The sequence below is a fragment of the Ambystoma mexicanum genome, chromosome 1q (assembly GCF_040938575.1).
Source record: "Ambystoma mexicanum isolate Mex_15411 chromosome 1q, UKY_AmexF1_1, whole genome shotgun sequence".
Lineage (NCBI taxonomy): Eukaryota > Metazoa > Chordata > Amphibia > Caudata > Ambystomatidae > Ambystoma > Ambystoma mexicanum.
In genome coordinates, this window is record NC_090922.1 from 907,277,393 (window position 1) to 907,291,337 (window position 13,945).

The 13,945-nt window shown below is 43.9% G+C and overlaps 1 protein-coding gene across 3 annotated transcripts in view; it reads left to right on the plus strand.

Annotated features, from left to right (window-relative positions):
- Positions 1 to 13,945, plus strand: part of AGL (amylo-alpha-1,6-glucosidase and 4-alpha-glucanotransferase) — a 973,499-nt gene that overhangs the window by 560,589 nt on the left and 398,965 nt on the right. For all 3 annotated transcript variants that reach the window (XM_069641544.1, XM_069641542.1, XM_069641543.1), the window contains exons 14-15: positions 1,271 to 1,434; positions 6,754 to 6,855. In XM_069641544.1, the coding sequence (XP_069497645.1) occupies positions 1,271 to 1,434; positions 6,754 to 6,855 (266 nt within the window). The remainder of the gene's footprint in view (positions 1 to 1,270; positions 1,435 to 6,753; positions 6,856 to 13,945) is intronic.

Below are 13,945 nucleotides of genomic sequence, written 5' to 3' on the forward strand. Positions count from 1 at the left end.
TGCTAATGTGTACAGTTACAGACAGCTTGTTGTGACCTGGTTTTACATGTTTTATGTTGATATGGAGGCTTCTTCTATGATTTAGTAGGACTTTGGAACTGAGGTGACTAAGTAAAGTATTTGTTCCCTGCACCGGGGACTTTCGTTTCTGCATTCTGGAGTGAAAGGGGGAAGAGGGTTGAATATACCAGAAATAAATAGAGAAAGTCACAAGTGAAAACAGCAAAACAATGGCAGAAAATTAGCAGTAGAAAGATGAAAGCAGAAAATCAAAAATTGCAATACCCTCTTTTGAGAGTGAAAAAGTGGGTTTAATGGAAAATTGTTAGAAAACATAAGAGCAGTGAGGGAATGAAGCATGCAAAGGAGTGCATGGGTAAATAGAAAACAAAAAGGGGAAATGTGCCATAAGAAGAGTGAAATGACTAGTATGAAGTGCCATTTTTCTGAAGGGGAAAAGTCTTGTGGCAGAGTGAACGTGTGGACAGCCTTTGGGGGAAGTGTTTAGAGGAAGAGAGAACTAATAGATGAATGAGACAAAGGGACAAGTGCTAACAATGTACAAGGGATAGGAACAATCACAAAGAAAATGGAAGAAAGGTGCAGACATAAGAGAGAAAAAAGTATTATAAAAATAATATGAACAATATGTATGAGATTTAATTGAAGTGAGTAGGTATTGGGCTTAGGCAAAAATACGAAAAACTATCGCAGAGTGAAACGTTTTCTCTTTTAAATATTAGGCTGTTTGTGGTAAACGAGAACAGTAGTTCTGGTTGTGCGAGTGCATTCAAAGTCTGACTGCTTCCCTCTAGTCAAACTCAGCAGGTGATCTGGGTTGAGTGCACGGTTGGATGTAGTTCAGGTCACAACAGCCATTGGAGTAAACATCATACCATGGTGGATGGTAGCTTTGAATAAGCTGCTGGCTGGTTAGGGTAATTAAGGGTTATAGCTCAAACAGGCTATTTGAAATAAATTGATGTGTACATATATAGAGTGCTGTATCTGCTCTACTTTGATCCTCCTCTATTTGGCCATCACATCTTTGATACAACTGCAAGATTTTTTTTTTCTCCCAATCATGTTTGTAGTTGTGGATTTAGTGATGCAAAACCGTGTTGTATTTGATTATTTGATGTACATTTTGTTAGATTATTTTTGCTGAGTTTTGTCTAGATAGCAGCATATTTTAAAAAAATATGGCACATTATTTGATCCTCTGGTGGTCGTGAACACACTCCCTGAAATTGTTTATATTACTCTACAGAGGCAATGAGTGCCTACAACAGCCATGAAGAGGGGCGTTTGGTGTATCGCTATGGAGGAGAACCAGTTGGATCTTTTGTTCAGCCGTGTCTGAGGCCTTTAGTTCCCGGCATAGCACATGCACTGTTTATGGATGTAACGCATGATAATGAAAGTCCAATTTTGGTAAGAAATAATAAACTACATTTAATTTCCTTTAAATTCCTTTAATATACTTGTATGTTGGTACTATATCTAAGTTCTCTCAATTTATGTTTGTGTGTCCCAGCATTGGAGATTGACAGTATACTTACTGCATGAAATAGTAATGTACAATTGTTTATCTGAAAATGCAACCTGTGATCATCAGTTCCTACTTTATCACTGTACATACATGAAAAGTCATGATCTCTGTTGCTATATTCACACTTATTTGTGTAGTATGGAGCACAGACTCCCAGAGAAACAAGCTATAATATTCTAAATATGTTTGGCTCGCATTTTCAGTCTGTTTTCAGTAGTGGTCTGCAATGTACTTAATTGCAGCATATGCTGTGAAATGTCATGTAGTAAGTTTGCAAAAAGGGGATTATGCCCTCGGTATACGCTTCAGTTTTTTGCTTGCTTACTTTCATCATTACTAGGGATGTTTTTTAATGAAGGACAAGGTAGTTGGTTACATTTCGAAAGGCAGAAATTGTACTATAAGAGTATAGCTGTACCAAAGGCATGTACAGGGTAAATCAACGTTCATTTGTAGACATCTGTAAGCTGAATAAGGTTAGAATAGATTGTTCATTATTACCTACAAATATGAGAACCCCTCTACCGGGGACATTTACAGTTAAAATAGCCTGTTTTGTTTTAAAGTGCCCACTCAGTAGGGTCCTAAATAATTTTCTAGCCTACTGTGCCTTACCAGAGGAGAAATATCAGTTTGCAAGGAACTCTGTGCAACTCAGAGCAAAGGGTGTACATCTCGAGGCAGTGATATTTATCATGAGGTAAGGCATACACCGATAAATGCGATGGTAGGCACCTTTCCACAGTACAGCCGATTTAAGCAGTGTTCATCCTCCGTAGAAGGACTGCCACTTTTTAGACTAACTGAAAATATGCTCACATGGAATAATTAATTTGCTTTCAAAGTCACATACCTCTTCATCAGATAGTAATGAGTTTTACATCCAAGGGGTTAGAGTAGAGGTAGCAGGCACAATCTTAGTTAGGATTAGTAAATGCTGTTGTTTCAATTTCACAAGTTATTAGGTGCAAAATCGGTGAACCACTTATGCAAAAAAGTGGATGTAGAACTATAGAAGAACTGCGGAATCAGAGGGGAGGACATATCTGAATGCACCATAGTGGCTAATATTACTGAACGTTCAACATGAAAAATAATCCTATTGACTACAAGGGTGCATTCCTCTCTGTGCCTAATTTTCACAGTCCTATCATTTTACATCCAAGGTTTTCCTGGAAGGAATGCAGTGATGTGATCATTTTATCTAACAGCTCTAATTCGACATTAGTAAAATAAGAGTGTGCATCCAAAAGGTGCTGAATCTATTTGAAACCGTATCATCGAGAATGGAGCTTGAAATTAACCTTTCCAAAACCAAGGTAATGCTTTGGTGTAAACAGCGTAGATAGTTAATTTCCCCAATCTGTTTAGGAACCACAGAGTTTGAGAGGGTTGGCTTTTACGATTACTTGGGGATTTGCCTTGATGAAAGAGGCCGATGGGACAAACACATTGACAAGTCCCTACTTACGTTAGGCAAGGGGCAGCTGTGCAGGGCTTAATCCAGCACTATGGCGGCAAGGCAGCTCCCCACGGTTTAGAGGTACCAAGGGCCTGTGCTAACACACCAATTTTATATGGAGCTGAGATTTGGGGATATTCTGACCTTTGGAAGATGGAGCAGAAAGAAATGTCTACTATGAAGAAGCTCCTTTTTCTTCCAAGGACTACTCAGTCTCTCTCCCTAAAATTGGAGTCAGGGGTGGACGGCTTTGTGTATGATGCTAAGTTGCATCCCCCTGTTGTATCGCCATAAGCTGTGCACAGCGCCCTCCTTTACCACTTCGAAAGCAGCTCTGCTGGATGTTCTTGCACAAGATGGTGCAAGAACTCTTACATCGGTTAGCTATGTAACTAATTTGAGTGTAAAACTTGGCCTCCCCTCAATCTCTGTCGCTGCACACTGAGAAATTCTGATTATGAAAGATCATATTAAGCAGAAGTACAAGGCCTGGTATTATAAATCAAGGTTCTTGGAGATAGGCCCGGCTGGCACAAAGGCGATGTATCTTGAGCTGAAACACTCCTTTCACAGTCTATCAAAGTGGGCACTGCTCGGATCTCAATGTTTGCAAATGCTAGATCTATCTTAATCACTACCATGTTTAAATGTACCTGTTAGGTCAACGGAACAGTATTTAGTTCCTGGGAACCTAGTCTTCCTTCCCTTATCATGGTTCCTTCTACGATTGGGAGCTGGTGTTTCCCGGTTGCCTGGGAGGAGTCAAAGAACATTCTTGTACTAAATAATTTTTTGAGGCACAATACATCCATAACCCAGAGGATCTCCTCTGAGTACGTTCCTCTGATGGTAAGGGAGCTCATGACACTCCTAATTGCATGGGTACCACCTGATCTTGTAGGCACACAGGGAGTAACAACAGAGTGTCTTGAAGTTCTTCCCTTTCTGCATTCCGAATGACGTTCTTGCAGTAGATATTCTACCTGCACAGAAAGTGTGATCATTTCAGCCACATTAGCTGCTTGAGGTACTCAGGAAATCTCATCTGTCTAGTCTTCATTAAGACCACTTCTGAATAGGGTTCTGAGCACATCATCAGGCTAGGTGGTATCAGCCACCATTTGTTTAAACCTGGTAATATAATTTAGTAAATCCATTGGACCCTGTTTTAAGATCTAGCAGTTGCTTTTGGGGGGAAACTGTGACTTCTTGTCTACTGAACATTGCTTTTAGACTTTTTACAAATGCCCTATAGGAGTCCAAAATGGGATTATTTGTGGTCAGGCGTGGTCCAGGCTAGAGCGGCACCAGTGAGCTGGGATATCATGTGACCTATCTGTCTCTATCCATAGGGAAATATGCCGCCTTGAATGTAGATTACACAGTGCAGGCGTCTAGAAATTCTTTGAGCTTATGAGGGCTGCCATCGTATTTTCCCCCAATAACCGACCTGGAGGCAGTTCTCCTGCCCTCGGAGGGCGGACTAGCTGTTGCTGTACCATTACATTTTCTTGTTTTTGTGTCTGCACTTCTAACGTTAGATTTTGCACCAACTGCTGCATCTGATCCATTGTCGTAGTAAATGGACATTGCTAACTGTTAGATCTCAATATATATCACAGTAAATAACATACAATAGACTAAACTCTTCAGATGCAGCAGGGTCTGCAGACAGTGAGAAATCTCCCTAACAATCTTGCAACCCTGTTTGAGGCAATATTAGGGTCACAAAACTGCCACAAAAACCCTCTGGTGAAAAAACCCTGAAGCTTTGAGATCTTTTCTTGAGAGAGATAGAGAGATGTCCAGGACTTTTCTATTGCTGTTCTTGAGGGTTGTTGTATCTTCAGAAACCCCCACAGAGTTTTGAGATAGATTGGTTAATGCAGAGCTGTGTGCTTCAATGAGAATAGAACGGAACAGTAAGTAAATAGGAAATGCGTGGTATGCTATCGGGCTGAGTGGACTAGGGAGAATGTTTATCGTAGGTGGGCCGTTGCAGGAGTCATGGAGCGCGAGAGCTGGGAGAAAGAGTCTTATCAGGATAATGAGAGGAGGATCAATAAAGTAAAGGGGTATAACACAGAGAAGTTCAAGGATCGGTATAGAGAGAATTGAACAAGATATATCGGCATGGTAATGCTTGGTTTAGAAAGAATGCAAATTCACGAAGCAAATAGCCACAAAGTAGCAATGCGCTGAGGCTCCGGGCTCCAGTGGATTTGTAGACATCCTGGGACACAATGCAAAGCCTTAGACGTTACGCTGACGGCACTGCCTGCCTCTCCTCGGAGCACTAGAACGTTGCATGGCACTTCCGATGCCATGTTGGGATAACCATGGTACAGAGAATGAATGCTCTGCCAGCACAACACCTGCTGGCGAAAGTGAAACGTGACAGATTAGCACACTTGGTTGCCCCTACAAACGCTGATGTGACCCAGCAGAAGCATCATTTTACCTCCAATTTGAATGCCACTTCTAATCGTTGGAGCCATTGACTTGCTGTACCCAGCAGGAGCCCTCACATAATACTGACTCAACGCCAACTCATCAGTGGGACTGTATCACTCGAAACTTCAACATCAGCTCAGCCTAGAAGCCAGACTCGATCCTGTCAATCACCCAAGGCAATATTTAAAGGTATTTGGAATTGGGCCCACTTTAAAAGACCACAGTGACTTTTAAGCCCCCTCCACCTTTTTCAGAATATATCCTTGAACACTGACATTGTTGCTGGGGTCATTTACCTGAACACCATTGCTCATCAAAGTCTGCATTCTTTGAGTTCTCTAACAGGTTTGCACCTTAATATTTTTAACTAGTTGATTACATTGATGTTTTTATTTTTTAATCAAACTTGCTATTTTCTAGAGCCTATAATGGACATTATTTTATTTTGGATCCATTGTACTAAAGCTGTTTGTGTTGCCACTGTTATCACCTCACACCCTTCCTGAAGAGATCGCCTGCCCTTAGTCCACGTTAGCAAAAGAGGCAAAGAATATACACCCGTCGGGCAGAGCCTCTTTCACCTGTATGATTTCAATCACTGCTAGTTTAATAGTAGTGTGGGGCTGAGTAGGCTGTTTAGACTACTCATCCCTATTCTTCTGCAGAGCAGTAGCACTTTTGCCACAACGGAAATGGTCATTTCTCCTCTGGTAAGGCACAGTGACCTTAAATGGAATTGTAGACACTCCAGAGTGGTCATCTCCTACAGAACAGACTATTATTCCGTGTTCATCAACAGTAGAGGGACTAGCTCTCACATTTTTGCTTACGATTATTTATTATGACTGATTCATTGCATAGGTAGTCAGTTTGCTTTGTAAGAATCATTGTTTTAAGCATGTATTCCCTCGACAATAGAGATGAAAATTATTCCACTAGGAAAGAAAATGGTTTTTGGTATGGTTTGGATGGCATACAAAGTTAGTTTACTATGTGTGTAGGTTTAGACGTATATGCAAGAATGAAAGGATCATCCTGCTAACATGCCCATTTTCAAACTATCAACAATGTTTTGCGCTTACATATTTTTCAGGCTTTTAGCAGGACAACCAGTACACAGTACAGCAGTAGTAAGTTATTTTGTTTAAGTGCTATGGCCATCAAATGTGGTGCTTCAGAAGAATAATTTATGATGGTAGTTAAATTAGTACGAGAAAAAAGCATACAAAACCCTATTTAAAAAAATAACATTTTTTTATGCATTCTTCTATATCCTTTCCATTAGCATCGGTCTGCGTATGATTCCCTTCCAAGTTCAGCAATTGTATCCATGGCTTGCTGCGCTACTGGAAGCACAAGAGGCTATGATGAAATAGTGCCCCATCAGGTTAGTGCACACAATGTATGAAATACCTTGTTTAATACAATATATGTGTTCTGCTATCCCGAGCAACAATTCAGTAATTGATCTGTTGTGCTGAATCATCTACTGATTTACTATGAGTATGCTCGCAAGTGTCGCATAACTTTCCCTACCCACAAACCTTTAGGAGAAAATCAATTTTAGAATTAACATTTAGAAATACCCAGTGGTCTTCTACCATTGATTACTTTTTTAAGCATGTTCAACACTGGCACTTGATAAAAAGAATTCAGGATAATACAAGAATTGTGCAGTGATCACTTTCCATTGAGGCTAAGCCTCAGATGGGAATGCACCCAGCTGACCCACTTAGATTCATGAGAGGTCAACCCACATTGCAGAAGAAGAATAAATGGGCCAAGCATGATCCTGTGACCCTCCATCAGGAACCTGTGTCCTTCAATGTGCACCTGTTTCTCCCTATTCTTGATGACACCCTATTCTTGGTGACACCAAGCCCCATAAAACAGGTGGTCGAAATGTTTAAAGAACTGATGAGGTAATTAACGAATACAATGCAGTATGACTTTAAACACAAACTGAGTGGGCAGAAGAGTTGGTTTAACAACGAATGCAAAACACAAAAAAGGAAATTGTTGGAGGTTTTGAAGGAACCGGATAGTCAAAGGGGAGAGATTATCTGGGCCATGGATGAATACAAGGTGGCTGTAAATAACAGGAAAGAGACTTTGGATAAGCAAGCATGGGAAGACTTAATCCCAGCTGTCTCCTCCAAGGACTCAAAACGTTTTGGGGAGTTTTTTTGCAAAGGCCCCCCCCCTTATAGGAGAGAGCAGACATTAACTGAAACGTGTGCCGTCAAAAGCCTGGGTAGATCATTTCTCCTCCTTATATGGGGGTCCTGCAGCCGATTCTATTCTTGGGGAGTCTGGTCCATTTTATTTTAAAATTTGTTTATTGGCATTTGTGGTTATAAACATTTTACATTATTACTGGTCAGGTCCTTTGCTCAGGATGTCTGACTGTCACTGCAATTATGCCTTGCTTTCAAAAAAAATAACAACACTCATATAACAAATTAACATTAACTGTCTCCTTGTGAGTGGCAGGCGGTGATTGATGGATTTCCGAGGGGGGGGGGGCGGGTGTTCTGTCTTCAGGGTAGTGGGGGGAGCCATTTCCGGTTTAGTTCGGGGTCGTGGGGGTCTAATGCCCAGTATTCATGTCCATTTGTGTGGATCGATGGGTCTGTTGGGTGTGTTGTTCAGGGGGGTTTATCATCGGAGGATCGAAGCAGTTTGGACATGGTGTCTTTCCATGCCTCTAGCCCCATGCTTGAGTCTTCAATGGATCTAGTGACGCTGTCCCCCCAGGCTCTGGTTTCGGCGTTTGCCCATCTTTCTAGTTCTTTACGCCATACTTTATGGTTCGGTCCGGCGGGCTTTTTCCAGGCCATGGCCGTTATGCACAGTAAGTCCATTAGTTTTACAGCGTATTTGAGTTTGGCCTGTCTGGGGTAACTGCCTAGGAGGCATTCAGCTGGAGTCTATTTGTACCTGGTAACCTCAGCTTCTTCGCAGGTTTGTTTTGCTTTCGACCAGAGGTTCTGTGCCTTACTGCAGTTCCATAGCATGTGGATCAAGTCTGCCCCATCTGCCCCACACCATGTGCATTGTGCCTGAGCGGTTCTGTTGAACAGTGCTATTTTACTTGGGGTCAAGTAGGTGCGGTATAGTATATTAAACTGTATTAATCGAAATCTCTGGTTCCTAGAGACCACTTTTGGGAATGACAGTGCTCTGAGCCATTCGTTTTCAGACATTTCTTGTCCAATGTCCGTTTCCCAGCGGGTCTTTAATACAGCGCTACGAGGATTAGGGATGTCCCTTAGGAGGCTGTATATTTGAGATACCGCCTTCCCCCCTTCGTTCAGGCCGTACATCAGTGTCAGGAAGGGGTCAGTCTCGGGTTCTTCTGGCCAGGTAGACCATCTTGTGCGGGCTATGGTGCAGATCTTTTGGTACCACAGGAATTGACCGGTGTGGATGTCCTCCACCTCCTGTAACTCAGCGAATTCTCTGAATATACCATCAGTGTATAGGTCACCCCAAGTGTATATACCTTTCTTTTCCCATAGCCTGATGTTGTGTAGGTTGGTGTCTGTTTTACCAAACCCCGAAAGTATTGGCACTTCCTGGAAGTATGGCTGTTTCAGGCGCAGGACTGTTGTGGTTCTGTGCCATATCTTCCTGCCCAGGGTTGCCAGAAATGGTGGTCTGTACATCAGTCGCTGAGGAACACAGATTAATTCTTTCAGTCGAATTGGGGTAATCATAGCTTGTAACAGGGGGGTCTCAGAGGTGGCCTCATCCGCTAGCCACTTGGACACATGGCTCAGTTGGGCTGCCAGATAGTACTTTTCTAGGCTTGGTAGTTGGATCCCACCTTGATTGTATGGTAAGACTAGGGTGGACAGGGCCACACGGTGTCTGCCATTTCTCCATAAGAATTCTTTGAGTATTGCATCGAGCAGTTGAAAAAAGGGTTTAGTGATATAGAAGTGCACATTTTGGAATCCACACAGAAATCTAGGGAGAATAATCATCTTGGCTATCGAAGCCCTTCCTAGCATGGATAACTGAAGCTTCGCCCAGAACCTTATGGATTTGCGTAGTGTGGGTACTGCAGCTTTCGTATTATGTTCATGCATCAACTCCGGGGTATGCATTATTTGGATCCCAAGGTAGCGGAAGGAAGCCGTCTGCCACTGGACGCCCACCTGGGGGAGTTCTTCAGCGCCTTCGTTTTTCAGTCCTGCCAGAGGGAACAAGCAGGATTTGGATTTGCTAAATTTAATGCCGGAGACTTTGGCGTTGTTGTCGAGGACTTCCAGTATTGTCGGCACATTAAGATGGGGATTGTTAACATATATTAGAACGTCGTCTGCATATAGTGAGATGATATGATCGCTTCCTGCTAATCTGATCCCTGCATCAAAGAACTGCTGTCTAAAATAGATTGCTATGGGTTCCAGCCCCAGAACGTAGAGCATAGGAGAAAGTGGGCAGCCCTGCCTAGTACCCCTCTGAATGTCCCATGCCTCTGACACATACTTCCCAGATTTCAGCCTAGCCCTTGGTTTATTGTAAAGAATCTTGACCCATCTGATGAATCCCTGGCCGATCCCAAATCCCTCCAAAACCGTCACAGCCATTCCCAGTATATAGAGTCGAAAGCCTTAATGGCGTCTAAGGACAGTAGTGCAAGCTGTTCGTCACGTAGCTGGTTTGGGCTATGATATGTTGAAGCCTGCGCAAATTTAGGGACGTGTTCCGGCCAGGTATAAAGCCGTTCTGGTCCATATGTATTATATCTCCTATCACTTTGGATAGTCGCTAAGCTAGGATTCTTGTCAGTATTTTAACGTCATAGTTAAGCATGGCAAGCGGGCGATAGGAGTCGCATCTGTCAGGAGGCTTATTGGGCTTGAGCATCGGTATCACCAGGGTTTCTCTCATGCTGTCTGGTAGGATACCTCTTTCGTATGTTTCTGAGAAGACTTGGTGTAGTAGGGGCGTCAGGGAGGGTTCAAATGCTTTGTAGAACTCGGGTGGGAGCCTGTCACTACCCGGGGTCTTACATGTGGCCAGGGATCGAATAGCTTCTGTTATGTCTTCCGGTGTGATGTCAGAGTCCAGATTGTCAGATTGTGCTAGCGATAGCTTGGGTAGACCTATTTCTCTAGTGTGTCTGTGATTTGTTCTTGGGGGATTTTGTCTGTGTGGGAGTATAGTTGTGCATAGTAGTGTTTAAAGGTGTCGTTGATGCTCTGCTGGGTTCTGGGCTCTGTGCCTTGTTCGTCCCGTAGTATTGTGGTTATGTGTTTGGGGTGTTCTCGTTTACAAAGCCAGGCCAGTAACCGGCCAGGTTTATCGGCTTCTGCATGTGTTCTGTCTGTTCTGGCGCTAAAATCAAATTTGGCTAGTCTGTTCCATGCAACAGAGCAGTCCTCTCTGAGAGTCCTAAGGTCGTCCTCCCTCTTTGGGGTGTCTACTGAGGTGGCTTCTAGCTTTTGGATTGCACTTTCTTTCTGGTGAAGTTTGGCTCTCAGCTTTTTCCTGATACCCCCTGCTTTAGCAATAACTTCGCCCCGCGTGACTACTTTCAAGGCATCCCATACCGTACTAATGTGTTTGACACTACCAGAATTTTCTGTTATGTAGTTCTCTAAGGATTCTAGCAGTTCCTCCCTGAAGGCCAGGTCTTTAAAGGCCTCAGCAGGCATCCTCCACATGGGAATGGGTGGTCTGGGACTGTTATGATGCCAGTCCAACAGAAGTGGGGAATGGTCGGAGATAGTCCTCCCTAAATACTGCGCGTCCCCTATTTGAGGCAAATGCTCCTTACTTATGAAAAAATAATCTAGCCTCATATGGAGTTTATGGGGGGACGAGTAGTACGAGTAGGCTCTCTCGTCTGGGTGTAGTTCCCGCCATACATCTTTCAGGTCTAGTTCCTTGATCAGGGTGGCTAGGGACGTGGTGGCAGTGGAGGGGCCATTCACGGAAGGCCGGGATCTGTCCAACTCTGAGTCGTGGACGCAGTTGAAATCGCCACCCCACAGAAAAAAGCCATCTCTGAACTGCACCATCCTGGCACCCAGTGCTTTCAGGTGGGCAGGGATATTGTTGTTGGGGAAATATGAATTCACTATGCAAATCTCTTTGTTCGAAAGTGCCCCATATTATTAGATATCTGCCCTCCGGGTCCTTTTCCATTTTATTTAGGTTGAATGGTACTTGGGGGTTGATCCAGGTGTAAACCCCTCTGGCATATTTAGAGTAGGGTGCTCCGAAGCCCTCTCCCCCCAGTGTTCCTGCAGTTTAGCGTTTGCCTCTGTGGTGCAGTGTGTCTCCTGCAATAGGGCAATGTCCACCTTTTTCCTGCGTAAGTAGGATTTAATCCTATTCCTACGGAGGTAAGTGCCCAGGCCCCTCACATTCCAAGATAATACCTTAATGTGCATGGCCATTCCGGTTACTGGAAAGATTTAGGAGGCGCTTGCTTCTCCCAGAAGTGTTTATGGTCGCGACTAGGGTCCCAAGGTTATCCGTAGCTCGTGAATTCCAGCCCATCCCGACCACCGCTCCAGCCCACCCGCTCTCTGGTTTCATTTTACAGTATGGAGACTTACTAACTTTTTTTTTTTTTAAATTGTCTTTATTATTTTCGATAAACAACAATTAAGCAACATAACTTCAACATCCCCCCCTCAACTCGCCCCCCCCCCTCCCTCCCTGGGGACACGTGTGCTTTAGTACAGGGATTACATTATGCATTAAAGATATCAGAGATCTTGATGTTGTGTGGGCACCACTGTTCCATATAGTCTGATTGGAGATATTCCAGGACTCCACCCCATTCTTTTGCAAACCTGTCTCTCGTTCCCTGGATTGAGTGTGTGATTTTTTCCATCGCCATCTGGGCCCAGACTCTTTGGAGCCATGCTAAAATCAGCGGGGTGTCTTTGTTTTTCCAACTATGGGCAATTGTTGTCCATGCCGCTATAAGGAGACCCATAAGAGTTCTCCATTGTGATTTATTATATCTTCTTGCCATGTCGTCTCTGATTCCACACAACCAGACACCTTCTCCGAGTTGTCCCGCATCTGGAAATATTTTGCCCATTTCTCCCTTAACTTCTTCCCAGAAAGGCCTTATTCCTTTGCAAGTCCACCAGATGTGTTTCCATGTTCCCACCTCTCCGCATTCCCTCCAACAAAGGCTTGAAGTTTTCGGGAACATAGTGTGGAGTCTCTCTGGGGTGTAGTGCCACTGTGTAACTATTTATATCCACATTTCTCTTGTTTGAGCAGATCTGGTCATTTTTGGAATTAGAGTCCAGAGGTCCTCCCATTGTTTCCTTGTTGGTTCCCACCCCAGAGTGCTGCTCCATTTAATCATATATGACCACTTAATTTCTTCATCCTGTGTATTCATGAAGGAATATATAGTAGAAACCCATTTCTTTGCCCCTGAGTTCGTCGTAACATATTTCTCAAATGGGGTGAGAGTTCTCGTTGCTGCCTTTGTTATATCCGGGGATCTCAACCAGTGTTTGAGTTGTTTGTGTCTGTATGTCTCCCGAGTGGAGCGTGCTGCGAGTGGGAGGCAGGATTCATATGATCTAATTTCATTGTTGATGAACATTTCCCCAATTTTTGTTATTCCTTTCTTACTAACTTTTTTAACTACCATTCCGTGGACTGGATTAACGAGAAAAAACAACAACAAGAAACTGCCCCCAGCAGTCGTTTCAAACTCACAACGTTCGGGGGCTCCCGAGCCTTCCAGTCCTCTCCGGGTCTTTCGGTTCGGGCGGTGTGTAGGTGTTTTGCCTACACCGTTTCGGTTGGGGGGGTCATCGGCAGTCCTGTGATTGGGCTTCCGGTTTCCTGCCCAATTGTGACATTTCCTTGATGTGGCATTGAATGTGTTAGCAATATTTAGCTGCTCTTGTGGTTTCTGCTCGTAGAATCATCCTTTGCTGCTTTTCGCGATTTCCTCAGTGTCCTCCGCGAGGTTATTGTGTTCAAGCCATAGGTTTGCTGCAGCCGGGGTCTCGAGGAATATGGCCTTTCCCTTGTAGAGTATTTTGAGTCTCGCTGGGTACAGCAGCATATATTTAAGATTAAGTTTCCGCAGTCTGGCTTTCACAGGTATGAAAGAATTTCTTGCTCGCTGCACCACGGTAGTGTAGTCGTGGTACATGACTATTGACGCATCGTTTCTTTTGATCTCACCCCCCTCTCTCTCTCGAGAACCTCAGTATCGTCTCTCGGTCCCTGAAGTTTATTTTCGCAATCATCGGTCTTGGGTAAGATCCGGGGGGTGGTCGCTTTTGGAGGGATATATGGGCTCGCTCCACAGAGAACCCTTGGGTGAGATTGCCTGCGCCAATTTCCTGTAACAGCAGTGTTTCTATGAACTGCGTGGGGTCCGAGCCCTCCATGCCTTCCGGAATTCCCAAAATTCGGACGTTATTTCGTCGGGCCCAGCCTTCCGCATCTTCGGAGCGTGCTTCTAATCGGGC